The sequence below is a fragment of the Nomascus leucogenys genome, chromosome 12, assembly GCF_006542625.1.
Source record: "Nomascus leucogenys isolate Asia chromosome 12, Asia_NLE_v1, whole genome shotgun sequence".
Classification (NCBI taxonomy): Eukaryota; Metazoa; Chordata; class Mammalia; order Primates; family Hylobatidae; genus Nomascus; species Nomascus leucogenys.
Genome location: NC_044392.1, coordinates 1,330,680 through 1,351,295, shown reverse-complemented (window position 1 = coordinate 1,351,295; position 20,616 = coordinate 1,330,680). Strand labels below are relative to the sequence as shown.

The 20,616-nt window shown below is 46.9% G+C and overlaps 1 protein-coding gene across 1 annotated transcript in view; it reads right to left on the bottom strand.

Annotated features, from left to right (window-relative positions):
• The window catches only part of KPNA6 (karyopherin subunit alpha 6), a 71,205-nt gene extending 53,997 nt beyond the window's left edge, over positions 1-17,208 (bottom strand). The window contains exon 1 of the mRNA XM_030823307.1: positions 17,097-17,208. Coding sequence (XP_030679167.1) covers positions 17,097-17,100 — 4 coding nt within the window. The 5' untranslated portion in view covers positions 17,101-17,208. The remainder of the gene's footprint in view (positions 1-17,096) is intronic.
• Between the last annotated feature and the right edge of the window lie 3,408 nt (positions 17,209-20,616).

Here is a 20,616-nt window from a genome sequence, read left to right as displayed (position 1 = left end):
TGAGACTGCAGGTGCATGCCACTACACACCGCTAATTACTGTATTTTCTGTAGACACGGGTTTGATCATGTTGCTAAGGCCGGTCTCAAACTCCTAGGCTCAAGCGATCCTCCTTAGCCTCCCAAAGTGCTCAGGAGTTTGAGCCTAACCTAAAAATTTTGTTTAGTCATTCCTTTATTTTTGAGACAGGGTCTTGCTCTGTCGCCAGGCTGGAGTGCAGTGGCACGACCTCACCTCACTGCAACCTCCACCTCCCAGGTTCAAGTAATTCTCCTGCCTCAGCCTCCTGAGTAGCTGGGACTACTGGTGCACACCACCACGCCCAGCTAATTTTTGTATTTTTAGTAGAGATGGGGTTTCACCATGTTGGCCAAGATGGTCTCAATCTCTTGACCTCGTGATCCACCTGCCTTGGCCTCCCAAAGTGCTGGGATTACAGGCGTGAGCCACTTGGCTTTTTTTTTTTTTTTTTTTTTTAAGGCAGGGTCTCACTCTGTCGCCCAGAATGGAGTACAGTGGCATAATCACAGCTCACTGCAGCCTCAATCTCCGGGGCTCAAGCAATCCTCCCACCTCCGCCTTCTGAGTAGCTGGGACTACAGATGCATGCTACCACACCCAGTTAATTTTTTATCTTTGGTAGAGACAGGGTTTCACCATGTTGTCTTGGCTGGTCTTGAACTCCTGACCTCGAGCAATCCACCCACCTCAGTCTCCCATAGTGCTGGGATTACAGGCATGAGCCACCATGCCCTGCCCTGTTTAGTCTTTCTTAACCATGCATTGAATAAAAACTAAATTGTACACTTACTCTTATGTATAAAGCACAGACATAGTACATAAAAAGAAAGTTTATCTCAGTATTAATATTTCATAGGACAGGTACATTGGGGAAAAAAAAGGTCTAAAAAGTCTCCTTAGGAAGGTGATTAAAAAAAAAATTGAGAAACACAACGCCTGGAAACACTGGATTAGTGATCTGTACCAATACCTGCAAAGTTTTTCAACCCAGAAACATGGGAATAATCTTTGACAGTTCTGTTTCCCTTAACTCCCACCCCACATCCAATCACATCCAATCATAAAGAATGGCCGGCTTTATTTCCTAATTATTTCTGGACTCTGTCTCTTTTTCTCCATTCCTACCGCCATTGCACGGATTTAGGTCTTCATAATCTCTTGCCTAGATATTATAAGAGCCTCATCAAACTGCCTTTTTGCTCCTTACACCCAAACTTTTTTTTCTTTTTTTTTGAGATGGAGTTTCACTCTTGTTGCCCAGGCTGGAGTGCAATGGCGCGATCTCGGCTCACTGCAACCTCCGCCTCCCAGGTTCAAGCGATTGTCCTACCTCAGCCTCCTGAGTAGCTGGGATTACAGGCATGCACAACCACACCCAGCTAATTTTTTGTATTTTTAGTAGAGATGAGGTTTCTCCATGCTGGTTAGGCTGGTCTCGAACTCCTGGCCTCAGGTGATTTGCCTGCCTCTGCCTCCCAAAGTACTAGGATTACAGGCATGAGCCACCGCACCCGGCCCACCCAAACTTCTTAAAACAGCTTGCCTCTTCTCTCTTCTTTTCTTTTTTCTTTAAAAATGAGAAAGGGTCTTGCTAAGTTGCACATGCTGGTCTCAAACTGCTGACCTCAAGTGATCCTCCCACCTCAGCCTCCCAAAGTGCTAGGATTACAGGCATCAGCCACTGTGCCAGGCCTCTCCTTTCTCATTTCTTAGCTTACTTAGCACTTCCATGCCATCAAAACTGTCTTTGTACAGGCCACTTACCAAGTACATGATGCTAAATTCAATAGACATTTTCAGTCTTTTTTTTTTTTTTTTTGCTTGTTCTCTTGGCAGCACTCAATCCTGACAACCACTTCCTTATTTTTGAAATTCTCTCTTTCTCCTGGCTTTTTTTTTGTTTTGTTTCATTTTGTTTTTTGAGACAAAGTCTCGCTCTTGTCCCCCAGGCTGGAGTGCAATGGTATGATCTCGGCTCACTGCAACCTCTGCCTCCTGGGTTCAAGCGATTCTGTTGCCTTAGCCTCCCGAGTAGCTGGAATTACAGGCGCCTGCCACCACGCCCAGCTAATTTTTGTATTTTTAGTAGAGACAGGGTTTCACCACGTTGGTCAGGCTGCTCTCGAACTCCTGACCTCAGGTGATCCACTCGCCTCGGCCTCCCAAAGTGCTGGGATTACAGGCGTCAGCCACCGTGCCCAGCCTCTCTTGGCTTTTTTTTTTTTTGAGTCGGAGCATTGCTCTGTCGCCCAGGCAGGAGGGCAGTGGCAGGATCTCAGTTCACAGCAACCTCTGCCTCCCAGGTTCAAGTGATTCTCCTGCCTCAGCCTCCTGAGTTGCTGGGATTACAGGTACGCACCACCACGCCCGGCTAAGTTTTGTATTTTTAGTAGAGCTGGGATTTCACCATGTTGGCCAGGCTGATCTCGAACTCCTGACCTCAGGTGATCTACCCATCTTGGCCTCCCTAAGTGCTGGGATTACAGGAGTGAGCCACCGCACCTGGCCTCTTTCTCGTGGCTTTTAAGACACAAAGCACTCGTTGTTTTCTTTTAGTTCTGACTGATGTTTCCTTCCTTTCTGCACATCACAGCTGATCTACCTTGGCCAGCTTTTTAGCCCAGCTCTCATCACATTTTTCCTGAGTGTTATGAATCACTCCATAGTTTTAGCTGCCATGTATAGAGATAAATAGATGATCAAACCTCTATCTCCATTCCCAGGCCTCACTCTTGAGCTCCAGACTTCTACATTCAACTGATTTTTGAACAACTTCCCCGGAGGTCAGAGAATCCTTAAAATATACAAATTTAAATTCATCTCAATTAACAGCATCACTATCCATTCTGCTCTCAAGGCAACAGGCATAGGAGTCATTCTTAATTTTTTTTCCCCTTGGCTTCAGCCACCAGATGAAATCAATAACCAAGTCCCGATGATTCAAATTCCTAACTCTCTTATTCCCTACTATTCCCATCTCAGCTGCTGCCATCATCTCCTGCCAGGACTACCACATTACTCAAAGAGCTCCTAGTTACGGCCAGGAGCAGTAGCTTACGCCTGTAATCACTTTGGGAGGCCGAGGGAGGCAGATCACTTGAGGTCAGGAATTCCAGACCAGCCTGGACAACATGCTGAAACCCCATCTCTACTAAAAATACAAAAATTAGCTGGGCATGGTGGCACATGCCTGTAATCTCAGCTACTCAGGAGGCTGAGGCAGAAGAATCGCTTGAACGCTTGAACTCAGGAGGTGAAGGTTGCAGTGAGCTGTGATCGCGCCACTGCACTCCAGCCTGGGTGACAGAGCAAGACTGTCAAAAAAAAAAAAAAGGAACTCCATCTGGGTGTGGTGGTAATCCCAGCACTACTGTGGGAGGCCAAGGAGGGAGGATCACTTGAGGTCAGGTGTTCAAGACCAGCCTGGCCAACATGGTGAAACCCCGTCTCTACTAAAGATACAAAAAATTAACAGAGTGTGACGGCAGGCGCCTGTAATCCCAGCTACTTGGGAGGCTGAGGCAGGAGAATCTCTTGAACCCAGGCGGCGGAGGTTGCAGTGAGCTGCGATCACGCCACTGCACTCCAGCCTGGGTGACAGAGCTATACTCCATCTCAAAAAAATAAATAAAAAATAAATTAATTTAAAAAAATTAATTGGCTAGGTGCGGTGGCTCAGGCCCATAATCTCAGCACTTTGGGAGGCTGAGGAGGGCAGATGGCCTGGGGTCAGGAGTTCGAGACCAGCCTGGCCAACATGGTGAAACTCCGTCTCTACTAAAAATACAAAAAAAGTTAGGCAGGCATGGTGGTCCATGCCTGTAATCCCAGCTACTCGGGAGGCTGAGGCAGGAGAATTGCTTGAACCAAGGAGGCAGGGGTTGCAGTGAGCCAAAATCACGCCACTGCACTCCAGCCTGCACAGCAGAGAGAGACTCCGTCTCAAAAAAAAAAAAAAAAAAAAAAATTAACATTTAAAAAAATACATATAATTTTGTAAAATACAGAGACTACATAACATTTCATAAGATACACAGAATATTAATTGAAGTAACATTTACAAATAAGACAGACAATTCTCAGGCTATATTTGGCCTCAAATATCTTTTGTTAATGTTTTCAGATTTTGAAAGTTAGCTTGTAACCTTTACAAAGCAGTAAGTATTATTTAAAAATCCAGGCCGAGCGTGGTGGCTCACACCTGTAATCCCAGCACTTTGGGAGGCTGAGGCAGGTGGATCACGAGGTCAGAAGTTTGAGACCAGCCTGGCCAATATGGTGAAATCTACTAAAATTACAAAAAATTAGCCAGGTGCAGTGGTGAGCACCTGTAATGCCAGCTACTTGGGAGGCTGAGGCAGGAGAATTGCTTGAACCTGGGAGGCGGAGGTTACAGTGAGCTGAGATCGTGCCACTGCACTCTAGCCTGGGCAACAGAGCAAGACCCCGTCTCAAAAAAAAAAAAAAAAAAATCCAGATTTCCAGTTTCAAGAGGGAGAGGAGTTGTGGGAAGGATGGGAAATCAACAACACTAGAACCACATTTCCCCATGGCAACAATTGGCTGGAGCTTGACAGCCAGGAAGTAGGGTTGTCCTGTTCATCTAACAGTCTCCCTTTGGTTTATTTCATAAAATTATTCACTAGAATATAAAATCTGGGACTTCACCAGAAAGAGGTTTTGTCTGTTTTGTTAACCACTGTATTTCCAGGGCCTAGAAAAGTCCCTGGCACATACTGGGCACTTAATAATCATTTGCTGAAATTAATTGCTGTCTGCCTGGTCCTAAAAGTGTGAGTTTCTGACAAGCATTCACAATATGTTTCTGTCCTCCACTCAAAGACAAAGACTGGTAAATTTAACTTTATATTTAATATAGGGCCTGGCTGGGTGTGGTGGCTCATGCCTATAATCCCAGCACTTTGGGAGGCCGAGGCAGCCGGATAACCTGAGGTCAGGAGTTTGAGACCAGCCTGGTCAACATGGTGAAACCCCACCTCTACTAAAAATACAAAAATTAGCCAGGCGTGGTGGTGGATGCCTGTAATCCCAGCTACTTGGGAGGCTGAGGCAGGAGAATCACTTGAACCCAGGAGGCGGAGGTTGCAGTGAGCTGAGATAGGCCACTGCACTCCAGCCAGGGTAACAAAGTGAGACTCTGTCTCAAAAAAAAAAAAAAATTATATATATATATAATATATATACGTATATATATATACACAATATATATACGTATATATATTATATATATGGCTTGACACATAGAAAGTACTTTGTTTACTAAGTGATTAACAGCTATTAATTATCACTTATTGAGTACTTACTATGTGCTAAGCACTGAGCTAAAATGCTTTACAGGCATTACCTCATTTAATTCCTGTAACAATCCTATTATCTCTATTTTATTTCATTTTTATTTTTTAAAGATAAGATCTTGCTCTGTCACTTAGGCTAGAGTACAATGGTGAGATCATATAACTCACTGCAACCTCAAACTCCTAGGTTCAAACGATCCTTCTGCCTCAGCTCCCCATGTAGCTGGGAGTACAGGCACATCCCACCAGGCCCAACTAATTTTTTTTTTTGTAGAGGTAGGGGTTTTGCCATGTTGCCCAGACTGGTCTGGAACTCCTTACCTCAACCGATCCTCCTTCCTGAGCCTCCCAAAGTGTTAGGAATACAAGCGTGAGCTACCGCACCTAACCTATACCTATTTTAAAGATAAGGAAATGAGGCTATGTAGAGTAAGTAACTGGTCGAAAAACTAATAACATGGAATAAAATAACTGTAATAGAAAAAAGGATGTGAAAAGCGCACACCGCTGCACTCCAGCCTGGGAGAAAAAGCGAGACTCCATTTAAAAAAAAAAAAAAAGTAAGAACAAAGTGCTATAGAATTTAGGAGAGTTCATTTCCAAATTGGACGGCATAAAGTATTTCAGAAAGGTTCCTGAAGAAGGCAGCATTTAAATTATATCTTGAAAAACAGGTGAGATGGCTGGCCAAGGTGGCTCACGTCTATAATCCCAGCACTTTGGGAGGCTGAGGCGGGTGGATCACCTGAGGTTGAGAGTTCGAGACCAGCCTGACCAACATGGTGAAACCCTGTCTCTACTAAAAATACAAAAATTAGCTGGGCCTGGTGGTGCATGCCTGTTATCCCAGTTACTCAGGAGGCTGAGGCAGCAGAATCGTTTGAACCGGGAGGCAGAGGTTTGTTGCACTCCAGCCTGGGTAACAAGAGCGAAACTCCATCTCAAATTAAAAAAAAGAAAAGAAAAACAGGTGAGATTTCTATAGGAAAAGATGGGTGGGGAAGAGATTGCTTTAGCTACTTCAGGAATGCTTATGTACAAACAGCCCATATTTTGATTAGAATCATACTGAGTAAGCGTCTCTTCCATGTATTAGCTATGATTTTGCCCAAGTTACTGAAACCTCTCCATCCTTTGGTTTTCTCAACTAAAACATGAGAATCTGAGAATTAAATGAATATATAAAGTACAGGCATATCTCATTTTACTGTGATTCACAGACAGTGTGTGGTTTTTTGTTGTTGTTATTGTTTTTGAGACAAGGTCTCACTATGTTGCCCAGGCTGGTCTCAAACTGCTGAGCTCAAGAGTTTCACCTGCCTTAGCCTCCCAAAGTGCTGGGATTACAGGCGTCAGCCACCATACCTGGCCAATGTGTGTTTTTTAAAGAAAACAAATTGGGCCAGGCGCAGTGGCTCACGCTTGTAATCCCAGCACTTTGGGAGGCCGAGGCGGGTGGATCACGAGGTCAGGAGTTCAAGACCAGCCTGGCCAACATGGTGAAACTCCATCTCTACTAAAAATACAAAAAATTAGCCGGGCGTGGTGGCAGGCGCCTGTAGTCCCAGCTACTCAGGAGGCTGAGGAAGGAGAATCATTTGAACTCGGAGGGTGAAGGTTGCAGTGAGCTGAGATCCTGCCACTGCACTCCAGCCTGGGTGACAGAGTGAAACTCCGTCTCAAAAAAAAAAAAAAAAACCAAATTGAAGGTTTGTGGCAATCCTATGTTAAGCAAGTCTACTGGTGCCATTTTTCCAGCAGCATGTGTTCACTTTGTGCCACATTTTGGTAATTCTCGTAATATTTCAAACTTTTGTTTTTTGTTTTATGTTATGGTGATCTGTGATCAGTGATATTTGACGCTAGTATTGCAGCTGTTTTGGGGTGCCATGAGCCATGGTCATATAAGATGGAGAACTTAATTGATAAATACTGTGTATGTTCTGACTGCTCCACCAACCAGCCATTCCACAGTCTCTCTCCCTCCCTATTCCCCGAGATACAACAATATTGAAATGAGGCTAATTAATAACCCTATAATGGCCTCTATCTGTTCAAGTGGAAGGGGTGGTTGCATGTCTCCACATTAAGTCAAAAGCTAGAAATGATTAAGCTTAGTGAGGAAGGCATGTTGAAAAGCCAAGATATGCTGAAAGCTAAGCCTCTTGTGCCAGTTAGCAAAGCTGTGAATGCAAAGGAAAAGTTCTTTTTTTTTTTTGAGGAGTTTCCAAGGCTGGAGTGTGTAATGGGGCGATCTCAGCTCACTGCAACCTCCACCTCCTGGGTTCAAGCGATTCTTCTGCCTCAGCCTCCCAAGTAGCTAGAATTACAGGCATGTGCCACCATGCCCGGCTAATTTTGTATTTTTAGTAGAGACAGGGTTTCTCCATGTTAGTCAGGCTCATCTTGAACTCCCGACCTCAGGTGATCCACCTGCCTGGGCCTCCCAAAGTGCTGGGATTACAGGCATGAGCCATTGCACCTGGCCAGGAAAAGCTCTTGAAGGAAATGAAAAGTACTAGTCCAGTGAACACACAAATGTTTAAAAAAAACAACCGGCCGGGCGCTACTCAGGAGGCTGAGGCAGGAGAATGGCATGAACCCGGGAGGCAGAGCTTGCAGTGAGCCAAGATAGGGCCACTGTACTCCAGCCTCCGTCTCAAAAAAAAAAAAAAAAGAAAAGGAAAAACAGCCTTAGGCCAGGCGCGGTGGCTCACGCTTGTAATCCCAGCACTTTGGGAGGCTGAGGCGGGCGGATCACGAGGTCAGGAGATCGAGACCACGGTGAAACCCCATCTCTACTAAAAATACAAAAAATTAACCGGGCATGGTGGCGGGTGCCTGTAGTCCCAGCTACTCGGAGAGGCTGAGGCAGGAGAATGGCGTGAACCCGGGAGGCGGAGGTTGCAGTGAGCCGAGATCGCACCACTGCACTCCAGCCTGGGTGACAGAGCGAGACTCCATCTCAAAAAAAAAAGAAAAAACAGCCTTATTGCCAATACGGATAAAGTTTTAGTGGTTTTGACAGAAGATCAAATCAGCCAGAATATTGCCTCAAACCAAAGCCTAATCCAGAGCCAGGCTCTAACAAGACTGGTTCATAAGGTTTAAGGAGCCGAGTGCGGTGGCTTATGCCTGTAATCCCAAGACTTTGGGAGGCTGAGGCGGGTGGATCACCTGAGGTCAGGGGTTCGAGACCAACTTGGCCAACATGGTGAAACCCCGTCTCTACCAAAAATACAAAAATTAGCCGGATGTGGTGGCGGGAACCTGTAATCCTGGCTACTTGGGAGGCTGAGGCAGGAGAATCGCTTGAATCTGGGAGGCAGAGTTTGCAGTGAGCTGAGATCATGGCACTGCACTCCAGCCTGGGCAACAGTGAGACTCCGTCTCAAAAAAAAAGGGTTTAGGCCGGGCGCGGTGGCTCAAGCCTGTAATCCCAGCACTTTGGGAGGCCGAGGCGGGCGGATCATGAGGTCAGGAGATCGAGACCATCCTGGCTAACACGGTGAAACCCCGTCTCTACTAAAAATACAAAAACTTAGCCGGGCGTGTTGGCGGGCGCCTGTAGTCCCAGCTACTAGGGAGGCTGAGGCAGGAGAATGGCGTGAACCCGGGAGGCGGAGCTTGCAGTGAGCCGAGATCATGCCACTGCACTCCAGCCTGGGTGAGGCAGGAGAATGGCGTGAACCCGGGAGGCGGAGCTTGCAGTGAGCCGAGATCATGCCACTGCACTCCAGCCTGGGGGACAGAGCGAGACTCCGTCTCAAAAAAAAAAAAAAAAAAAAAAAAGGGTTTAACGAAAGAAGCCATCAATGTGGAGGCCAAACTCAGTGGCTCATGCTTGTAATCCCAGTGGCTCCGGAGGCTGAGGAAGAAGGATCACTTGAGGACAGGACTTGAAGATCAGCCTGGGCAACATGGTGACACACTGTCTCACAAAAATTAAAAATTGGCTGAGTGTGGTGGCACACACCTGTAGTCCCCAGCTACTTAGAAGGCTGACATGGGGGGATCCCTTGAGCCCAGGAATTAGAGATTGCAGTGTGCTATCTTGCCACTGCACCACAGCCTGGGTGATAGACAAAAACCCTATCTAAAAAAAAAAAAAAAAAAGGCCGGGCGCGGTGGCTCACACCTGTAATCCCAGCACTTTGGAAGGTTGAGATGGGCGGATCACGAGGTCAGGAGATCGAGACCATCCTGGCTAACACGGTGAAACCCCATCTCTACTAAAAATACAAAAAAAAATTAGCCGGGTGTGGTGGCGGGCGCCTATGGTCCCAGCTACTCAGGAGGCTGAGGCAGGAGAATGGCGTGAACCCAGGAGGCCGAGCTTGTAGTGAACCGAGGTCGCGCCACTGCATTCCAGCCTGGGCAACAAAGAGAGACTCGGTCTCAAAAAAAAAAAAAAAAAAAAGTGAAGCCGGGTGTGGTGGCCCATGCCTATAATCCCAGCACTTTGGGAGGCCGAGGTGGGCGGATCACTTGAGGTCAGGAGTTCGAGACCAGCCTGGCCAACATGGCGAAACCCTGTCTCTATAACAATACAAAAATGTTCTGGGCATGGTGGTGCACACCTATAATCCCAGCTACTTAGGAGACTGAGGCACCAGAATTGCTTGAACCCAGGAGACAGAGGTTGCCGTGAAGCGAGATCATGCCACTGCACTCCAGTCTGGGTGACAGAGTGAGACACTGTCTCAAAAAAAGTGCAAGGTGAAGCAGCATGTGCTGATGTAGAAGCTACAGCAAGTTATCCAGAAGATCTAGCTACGATCATTGATGAAAGTGGCTACACTAGCCAACAGATTTTCAACGTAGAAGAAACAGCTTTCCATTGGAGGAAGATGTCATCCAGGACTTTCACAGCTAGAGAGAAGTCAATGCCTGGCTTCAAAGCTTCAAATGACAGGCTGACTCTCTTGTTACGGGCTAATGCAGGTGGGGCCTTTAAGTTGAAGTCAGTGCTCGATTACCATTCTGAAAATCTCAGAAGCTTAAAATGTAGTATGCTGAATCCACTGTGTTGCTGCTTTATAAATGGAATAAAGCCTGGATGACAGCACATCTGTTTACAGCTTGATTTACTGAATATATATATATATTTTTTTGAGACAGAGTTTCATTCTTGTCACCCAGGCTGGAGTGCAGTGGCGTGATCTCAGCTCACTGCAACCTCCACCTCCTAGGTTCAAACAATTCTCTTGCCTCAGCCTCCAGAGTAGCTGGGATTATAGGTGTGCACCACCACACCAGGCTAATTTTTTGTATTTTTAGTAGAGACAAGGTTTCACCACATTGGCCAAGCTAGTCTCGAACTCCTGACCTCAAGTGGTCCGCCCGCCTTGGCCTCCCAAAGTGCTGGGATTACAGGTGTGAGCCATGGCGCCCGGCCTAATGTTGTTTTCCCACCTGTTAACACAATATCCATTCTGTGGCCATACAGAATCCATCCATTCTGTAGGAATTAAGGAGTGATTTCAACTTTCAGGTCTTATAAAAACATTCACGATTCATGAGAAGTCAAAATATCACCATAAATAAGAGTTTGGAAGAAGTTGACACCAACTGTCGTGGATGACTTTAAGAGGTTCAAGACTTCAATGGAGCAAGTTACTGCAGATGGGGTGGAAACAGCAAGACAACGTGAAAACTAGAAAATGTGGGAACTAGATAACTGAAAATGTGATGAATTGCTGCAATTTCACAATCAAACTTGAATGGATGAGCAGCTATTCTTACGGGTGAGCAAACAAGCGGTTTCTTGAGACGGAATCTACTCCTTGTGAAAATGCCGTTAATCCTGTTGATATGACAATAGGCTGGGCAAGGTGGCTCACACCTGTAATCCCAACACTTCGGGAGGCCAAGGCGGGAAGATCACTTGAGCCCAGTTCAAGATCAGCTTAGGCAACACTCTTTAAAAACAATTAAAAAAATTAGCCGGGTGCGGTGGTGCATGCCTATAGTCCCAGCTACTCAGGAGGCTGAGGTAGGAGGATTGCTTGAGCCTGGGAATTCAAGGCTGTAGTGAGCTGTTGATAGCACCACTGCATTCCAGCCTGTATGACAGAGTGAGACCCTGTCTTAATAAATAAAAAAATAAATACATATATACATGCATACATACACATCTACATGAAATGACAACAAAGGATTTTTGGGGTTTTTGAGACAAGATCTTGCTCTGTCGCCCAGGCTGGTGTGCAATGGCACACTCACGTCTCACTGCAACCTCAACCTCCCAGGTCCAAGTGATTCTCCCACTTCAGTTTCCTGAGTAGCTGGGACTACAGTCATGCGCCACCACACTCAGCTAATTTTTTAAATGTTTTTTAGAGACGGGGTCTCACTATGTTGCCCAGGCTGGTCTGAAACTCTTGAGCTCAAGCAATCCTCCCACCTCATCCTCTCAAAGTGCTGGGATCATAAGCGTGAGCCACCAAGACTGGCAGATTTAGAACATTACATAAACTTAGTTGATAAAGCAGTGGCAGGGTTTGAGAGTATTGACTCTAATTTTGAAAGGTCTACTGTGGAGAAAAATGTTATCAAACAGTATCATGTTACAGAGAAATCTGTAGTGAAAGGAAGAATCAACTGATGTCACAAATTTCATAGGTTGTCACTGCCACCCCAGACAATCACCACCCTGATCAGTCTCAGCAGCCATCAACATCAAGGTAAGACCCTTCACCAGCAACGATTACAGCTAACCGAATGGCAACTTTTCACAATAAGTATTTCTAAATTAAGATATGTACTTTCGGCTGGACACGGTGGCTCATGCATGCCTGTAATCCCAGCACTTTGGGAGGCTGAGGCGGGCAGATCATGAGGTCAGGAGTTCAAGACCAGCCTGTCCAACATGGTGAAACTCCGTCTCTACTAAAAATACAAAAATTAGCTGGGTGTGGTGGTGGGTGCCTGTAATCCCAGCTACTCAGGAGGCTGAGGCAGGAGAATCGTTTGAACCCACAAAGTGGAGGTTGCAGTGAGCCGAGATCACACCACTGCACTCCAGCCTGGGTGACAGGGCGAGCCTCTGTCTCAAAAAAATAAATAAATAAATAAAAGAGGTACTTTTACTATACGTATTATTGCACACTTAAGAGACTACAATATAGTATGAAGATAACTTTTATATGCATTGGAAAACAGAAAAATTCGTGTCACTTGCTTTATTATATTTGCTTTATTGCAGTGGTCTGGAACCAAACTTGCCTTAGCTCTGAGGTATGCCTCTACTTGGAAGAGTACCTAGCACATAGTAACTTCTATACAAGTGTTGGGTATTGTTACTATTATAGCTTTCCCATCTCTGTCTTTTGCTGTGGCTCACACATTTTGCAACCTGGGTTAAAATACAAACTGGCAAAAAATAATAAAATAAAAGCTGGCAAGTCTCTTTTAAATAAGGAAGGCTTCTCCAGAAGTTCCCCAGGCTTCCCTTCCCATCTAATTAGCAAGAACCGAATCATATGCCCATGCCTAAATCAATCACTGTCTAGGGAGCTAGAGTTACAATGATTGGTTTAGAGTTTATATCAAGACCCACCCCCTGGGGTAAGGAAGGGTGGCCAGATTCCCAGTTAGCAAAGTAGTAGTAATAGTGAAAAGACAAGTAGTGTCTGCCAAGACTCATGAGGTTGTAGTCTCTGCTAGAGAGTCAGAATAAAGCAATCTCCAGAGCTACAAATATCACCCCTACAGGACACCTAGTGGCAGGGAAATCACTGCAAAGGTCTGTTAAGGGTAATGAAGTGTGGCATAGCAGAAATAGTGTAGGATATACGACTGAGCTAGTAGGATATAGACTAAGAGTACACTTAAGAGGCAGTGAAATACAGCAGGTTCCGTACTTGTGGGCATGTGAAGGCAGGCTGTGTTAGTGTCTCCTGTGCCCAAAGGATCCAGAATACTAGCCTTGGACTAGTCACCTCATCTTCTCAAAGCCTCAGTTTATAAGTGTAAATGGAGATAACCCAAGATACCTTAGGTTAGATGTTAGAATTAAATGAATGCATTAGTTTGGTCTACATGGGGTATAGATAAAACAAACAAAAAGCTGACATTCATAAAGACAAGCTACGATGAGGGAGAGGTAACTGAGATGGAGCTGGAAAGAGGAAGTTACCTGACTCTAGGCTAAAAATCCCCTTGGAGACCTTGGTCAGGTTTTGTTCCTCCACTGAAGAACTTTCATGTTGAACTGTACCAGAATAGGACTAACTTTATTTCTTAAAGCCTTAAGTCTTATAGATTGATGTGCTGCAAAATGGGTAAGAATCTTACTCCTGGCTTTGTGGCTTACTGGCTGTGTTATCTTCTCTGAGGCAGTTTCCAAATCTATAAAACTGAGTAAATCTCTACTTATTTCACTGGGCTTATTAAACATTAGTTCCTTCCCTTTGAGGCAACAGTGTTTCTGAAACTGAAGACCAACATAAAATTTATAACAAAGTTTATAACATAAAACCCTCTAAATTTTTTTCACTGAAAGATGAAGCTCCAGCTACTAAGAAAGGCCTATCAGACTTATTACTCAATAGGGAAACCTGGAAACCAGTGCTTAAAGGAAAGGAACATTATTGAAAGTGGAAAAGAATCTGTTCTGATATTCATGGAGCCCTTTAGGCTCCAAACACTGTTATCTGTTTTTTTTTTTTGTTGTTGTTGTTTTTTTGAGACGGAGTCTCGCTCTGTCGCTCAGGCTGGAGTGCAGTGGCGCAGTCTCGGCTCACTGCAAGCTCCGCCTCCCGGGTTCACACCATTCTCCTGCCTCAGCCTCTCAGAGTAGCTGGGACTACAGGCGCCCGCCACCACGCCCGGCTAATTTTTTGTATTTTTAGTAGAGACGGGGTTTCACCGTGGTCTCGATCTCCTGACCTCGTGATCCGCCCGCCTCGGCCTCCCAAAGTGCTGGGATTACAAGCGTCAGCCACCGCGCCCCGCCCTGTTATCTGTTTTTTGTTTATTTGTTTGTTTTTGAGAGGGAGTCTCACTTGTTGCCCAGGCTGGCACGATCTCGGCTCACTGCAACCTCCGCCTCCCGGGTTCAAGCAATTCTCCCTTCTCAGCCTCCCAAGTAGCTGGGATTACAGGAGCATGCCACCATGCCCGGCTAATTTTTGTATTTTTAGTAGAGACAGGATTTCACCATATTGGTCAGGTTGGTGTCGTCCTCCTGACCTCAGGTGATCCACCCGCCTCGGCCTATGGGATTATAGGCTTGAGCCACCCTGCCCAGCCCAAATGCCATTCTCTTATTTAGTCCCCAAATATCTTGGTAACACAGCCCCACCCCTTCTTTCTAGAGGTGAGAAAAGGAAGGCTCAGAAAGGAAGAAAAACATTATTGTGGACCGTGCTAGATGCTTTCCATATGTGTTGTTGTGTCTGACATTTAAGTGACTTCCAATACCAGATCTGATTCTAAAGTCATTGCCTTGAAGCTCAAGTGAATAATTTCTGCTTCCTTAGAATCACAGATCTTAAAAAATTCAATTCCAGGCCAGGCGTGGTGGCTCATGCCTGTAATCCCAGCACTTTGGGAGGCCGAGACGGGCGCATCACCGGAGCTCAGGAGTTCGAGACCAGCTTAGCCAACATGGTGAAATCCTGTCTCTACTAAAAATACAAAAATTAGCTGGGCGTGGTGGCGGATGCCTGTAATCCCAGCTACTCAGGAGGCTGAGGCAGGAAAATTGCTTTAACCCGGGAGGCAGAGGTTGCAGTGAGCCGAGATCCGGCCACTGCACTCCAGCATGGGAGACAAGAGTGAAATTTCTTCTCAGAAAAAAAAAAAAAAAAAAAAAAAAAAAAAAAAAATTCAATTCCAGATTCTCATTTTGCTTGCCCCACACACAATAATTAGAGTTATCAATTCACTCTGGATTCTTTCAGTTTCGTTCAGAAAAAGGATTTCACAGTGGCCGGGCATGGTGGCTCACGCTTGTAATCTCAGCACTTTGGGAAGCCGAGGTGGGCAGATCACGAGGTCAGGAGATCAAGACCATCCTGGCTAACACGGTGAAACCCCGTCTCTACTAAAAATACAAAAAAATACAAAAAAATTAGCCAGGCGTGGTGGCAGGCACCTGTAGTCCCAGCTACTCAGGAGGCTGAGGCAGAAGAATGGCGTGAACCCAGGAAGGTGGTTGCAGTGAGCCGAGATGGCGCCAATGCACTCCAGCCTAGGCGACAGAGCCAGACTCCATCTCAAAAAAAAAAAAAGATTTCAAAGTGGGCCCACATGCAAAAACAAAAAGCAAAACCAAACAAAATAAACAAACAGAAAACCCAAACACATTTACAACTTTGCCTAGGGTTAAAAGCTTTTTTCCCCTTTTCTCCCTGCCCAACCACTAGAGGGCCAGGTCATTTAAAAAAAACAAAACAAAACAAAACAAAACAAACAGGCTGGCGCAGTGGCTCACACCTGTAATCCCAGCACTTTGGGAGGCCGAGGCAGGTGAATCACTTGAGGTCAGGGGTTCGAGACCAGCATGGCCAACATGACGAAACCCTGTCTCTGCCAAAAAAAACACAAAAATTAGCCGGGCGTGGTGGTGGGCGCCTGTAATCCCAGCTACTCGGGAGGCTGAGGCAGGAGAATCGCTTGAACCCGGGAGGCAGGAGGTTGCAGTGAGCCGAGATCACGTCACTGCACTCCAGCCTGGGCGACAGAGCAAGACTCTATCAACAACAACAACAAACAGCAGTTACAATCTAGGCTTGGAGTGTTCACCCTGGCTTAGCCACTGCATGACCCTGGGTAAGTTACTTTACCTCTGTAAAGCTCGGCTTCCACATCTGTAAAATGGCAATAATGGTAGCATCTATTTCCTTAGGTTGTACAAATTAAGTAAAACAAGACATGTAAAGCAATCAGAACGATGCCCGTACGTAGAAAGAGCTTAGCAAATTTCACAATTTTTACTGCTTTAGAGGAATTACCACTGTTGGTTCTGACTCTAAATGCAAAGACTTCGCCATGGTATTCTCTCTCAACAGAGGCCTTGCCAGCCGGAGTCCCCTCGGAAAGATCAACAGGTCGCTCCTTTTCTCCTTACCAGGGCCAGCCCAGAAACCTAAAGTCCCCAACCTAAAAACGGCCAAGAGGACTCGGCCTTTGGTGCTCTACCATCACGAGGGATGCCAGTCTGAGCCCAACGGAACCACACTATTCCGCCTTGATTCCGTTCCCCCGGCCTTCGGCGGCGCAAGCTGCCCTCGGCCTGGCTGCCCATGCTTACCGGCCTGGTGCTGGCTCGCCTGGCGTCCCCTCACCAGAGGACTCCACCTCGCTACGTAGGTAGGACTTCCCTGAGTTCAGGGGAGCCACTGAATCTAGTCAAGACGCACGTTGGCCAAACACAACCCAGGAGAAAGCTACCCTAGCGCCGCCCAGGCCTGCCGCCGGGAGCCCGTCCCCCAGCCCCAGTCTGGGCGCAGGACAGAGAGCAGGCCCCTTCCTACCTCCCAGGAACACGTGGGCTCCTGCCCGAGGCCACCATGTGGGGGACTCCAGGCGTGCCAAGGTGTCCCCGGAACCAGCACCAAAGGACTGCTTCCAGCACGGGCCCCAGCTCGGCCCAAAACTGGCAAGAGGGGCACTCCCGGCCTGACTACTCCCCTCAGACCTGGGTAGAGGGGATGCAGACATCTTCCGCAGACCGGAGACAGGCTCTCGCCAAATCCCAGGCCCTGACACTCCCCGAGCCCAAGAACCCTGCTGCGTGGTTTCCTCACTCACCCATCGCGGCTCCGCTCGCTCACTCTGGGCGGCGGAGGCAGCGGCGGCAGCTTCAGCGGCAGCTTTCAGCAGACAATATGGCGGACCTGCAGGACGGCAGCGCGAAAGGGACAAACCAGTTAACTCCAGGACGAAACGCGTTATTGGCCCAACCGCCTATCACTACACCGAAAGTGCGCACTTAAAGAGACCGCAGCTGCTAAAGGTGGGGAGTGGAAATGAATACGAAAGGAGTGGCTGGGAGGGATACCTAAGAAAGTTAAGTGTGTCTAGGAGTTCCCAGCTGTTTGTGCTACTATTTCTTTTTTATAGTGAGATTTCTTTCCCCGGAACTTTTTCTCCCAGAAGCTTATCCCTCCTTTTTTTTTTTTTTTTTTTTTTTTGAGACGAAGTCTCGCTCTTCTCCCCCAATGCTGGAGTGCGATGGCGCGATCTCGGCTCACTGCACGCTCTGCCTCCCGGGTTCAAGCGATTCTCCTGCCTCAGCCCCCCGAGTAGCTGGGATTCCAGGCGCCTGCCACCACGCCTGGCTAATTTTTGTATTTTTACTAGAGACGGTGTTTCACCATGTTGGCCAGGCTGGTCTCGAACTCCTTACCTCAGGTGATCCGCCCGCCCCGAAAGTTCTGGGATTACAGGCTTGAGCCACCGCGCCGGGCCAGTTTATCCCTTCTTTTAATAGTTGAAACCAATCGGCTGGGCACTGTGGCTCACACCTGTAATCCCAGCACTTTGGGTAGGCGGAGGCGGGCGGATCACCTGAGGTCAGGAGTTCGAGACCAGCCTGCCCATGGTCTCTACTAAAAATACAAAAATTAGCTGGGCGTGGTGGCGGATGCCTGTAATCCCAGCTACTCAGGAGGCTGAGGCAGGAGAATTGCTTTAACCCGGGAGGCAGAGGTTGCAGTGAGCCAAGATTGTGCCACTGCATTCCAGCCTGGGAGACAAGAGCAAAACTCCGTCTCTAAAAACAAAAACAACAATCACAGACCTTGGGCTGAATATGAATAACGAATCATCTAGAGAGGGGAAGTGCCTTGCTCAATGAGGCTATGGAGAGAAGGAAACAAAGAAGTAAGACTAAACTCGGGTTTTCTGATTAGGCCTACACAGGTAGCCCTAGTTGAGGCTGCAATCTTATTGGGAGATGAGAAATAGATAATAGGGCTAGATGTGGTGGTTCATGCTTGTCTGTAATCCTAACACTTTGGGAGGCTGAGGCCAGAGGATCACTTGAGGCCAGGAGCTCAAGACCAGACTGGGCAACACAGTGAGACCCCATCTCCACAAAAAATAAATTAAAAGAAAAAAATTAGCCAGGCATGGTAATGCGCACTTGTACTTGGGAGGCGAGAGGATCACTTGAGCCCAGGAGGTTAAGGCTGCAGTGCCATGACTGTGTCACTATACTCCAGGTTGGGTGATAGAGTGAGACCCTGTCTCTGAAAAAAAGAAAAAAAAGACAGAGAAAGAGAGAGAGAAAGAAATAGGCTGGACGTGGTGGCTCATTCCTGTAATCCCAGCATTTTAAGAGGCTGAGGCGGGCAGATTGCTTGAGCCCAAGAGTTCGAGACCAGCCTGGGCAATATAGCAAGATCCCCCGTCTCTGAAAAAAAAAAAAAGGCCGGGCATGGTGGCTCATGCCTGTAATCCCAGCACTTTGGAAGGCCGAGACGGGCGGATCACGAGGTCAGGAGATCGAGACCATCCTGGCTAACACGGTGAAACCCTGTCTCTACTAAAAAAAAATACAAAAAAATTAACTGGGGGTGGTGGCAGGTGCCTGTAGTCCCAGCTACGCGGGAGGCTGAGGCAGGAGAATGGCGTGAACCCGGGAAGTGGAGCTTGCAGTGAGCTGAGATTGTGCCACTGCACTCCAGCCTGGGTGACAGAGCGAGACTCTGTCTCAAAAAAAAAAAAAAAAAAAGAAAGAAAAACAATGAGACCCATGCAGTATAGTTGACAGAGTGATTTCATAATCATTATTTCATTTATCCTCACAACAAGCTCCTTGAAGGCAGGGGTGGGTTCTATATTGTTTACCACCGTATCTCCAGCACCTAGCACAGAATCTGGCACATTGTGTGTGCTCCATAAATAACTATTGAATGAATAAACGAATGAACAAAAAATTGAGTTACACAGAGCAAGGGACATGATTTCCCCTTTTAGAGATGAGGAAATTGAGGCTCTTATTGATCATATGCCTTTTCAATCATGGGACGTATGGCTAGTACATATTAGGCCTTTCTTTTTCCATGACATGCCAGCCCTCCTGTCCCCCACCTCGACACACAGAGCCAGGCTATATCTTCAAGACACAGAGGGATCTATCTTCTGGAAGCAGAACGAGGGCCTGTCACAACAAATTGCCAACTTTAGTTGTGCGCCTGGCCCATTTTATTGAGGCAAAGAAATCAAAAGGAAAACTGTAGGATGGAGGTCAGGAAGGGGCGCACTATATTTCCCTTCCTACTGCCCCTGCTTAAGGTGACACGTCATCACTTTGCCCTGTTCTATTTTGCCTGCCTCCTCTCTGGCCTCCTGCCTCCAGACTCTCTGACTCCCACCCACTATCTCCTGAAAAGCAGAGAGCTGTAATCTCAGCTACTGGGAAGGCTGAGGTGGGAGAATTGCTTGAGCCCAGGAGTTCAAGACCGGCCTGGGCAACACGGAGAAAGGCTGTCTCATTTAAAAAAAAAAAAAAGAAAAGAAAAAGAAAAAAAACAGAAACCTTACAGTATAACTCTTCTGCTTAGCAACTTCCTACTGCCTGCCCTTAGGTAATGTCCAGACATTTTAATCTGGCACATAGACTGGTCCTTACCTGCTTCTTGGGACACTCCCCACCAGGCAACGCAGACTCCAACCATATTTGGAGAACCACATTTCTTCAAACATGCACCTATCTTCTCATGTGCCTTTGCATATGCTGTTCCCTCTGCTTAGAATGCGTGCCCTCCCTTCCCCACTTAACCATGAGAACTACTCACTTTTTTTTTTTTTTTTTTTTTTTGAGACGGAGTTTTGCTCTTGTTGCCCAGGCTGGAGTGCAATGGCATGATCTCAGCTCACTGCAAACTTCACCTCCCGGGTTCAAGCAACTCTCCCGCCTTAGCCTCCTGACTAGCTGGGATTACAGGCATGCGCCACCACACCCGGCTAATTTTTTGTTGTTGGGTTTTTTGTTGTTGTTTTTTGTTTTTTTTTTGAGACAGAGTCTAGCTGTGTCGCCCAGGCTGGAGTAAAGGGGCGTGATCTCGGCTCACTGCAACCTCTGCCTCCTGGGTTCAAGCAATTCTCCTGCCTCAGTCTCCCGAGTAGCTGGGATTACAGGTGCCTGCCACCACACCCAGCTAATTTTTGTTACTTTTAGTAGAGACAGGGTTTCACTGTGTTAGCCAAGCTGGTCTCGAACTCCTGACCTCGTGATCCACCCGCCTCAGCCTCCCAAAGTGCTGGGATTACAAGCGTGAGCCATGGCGCCTGGCCTTATTTTTGTATTTTTAGTAGAGACGGG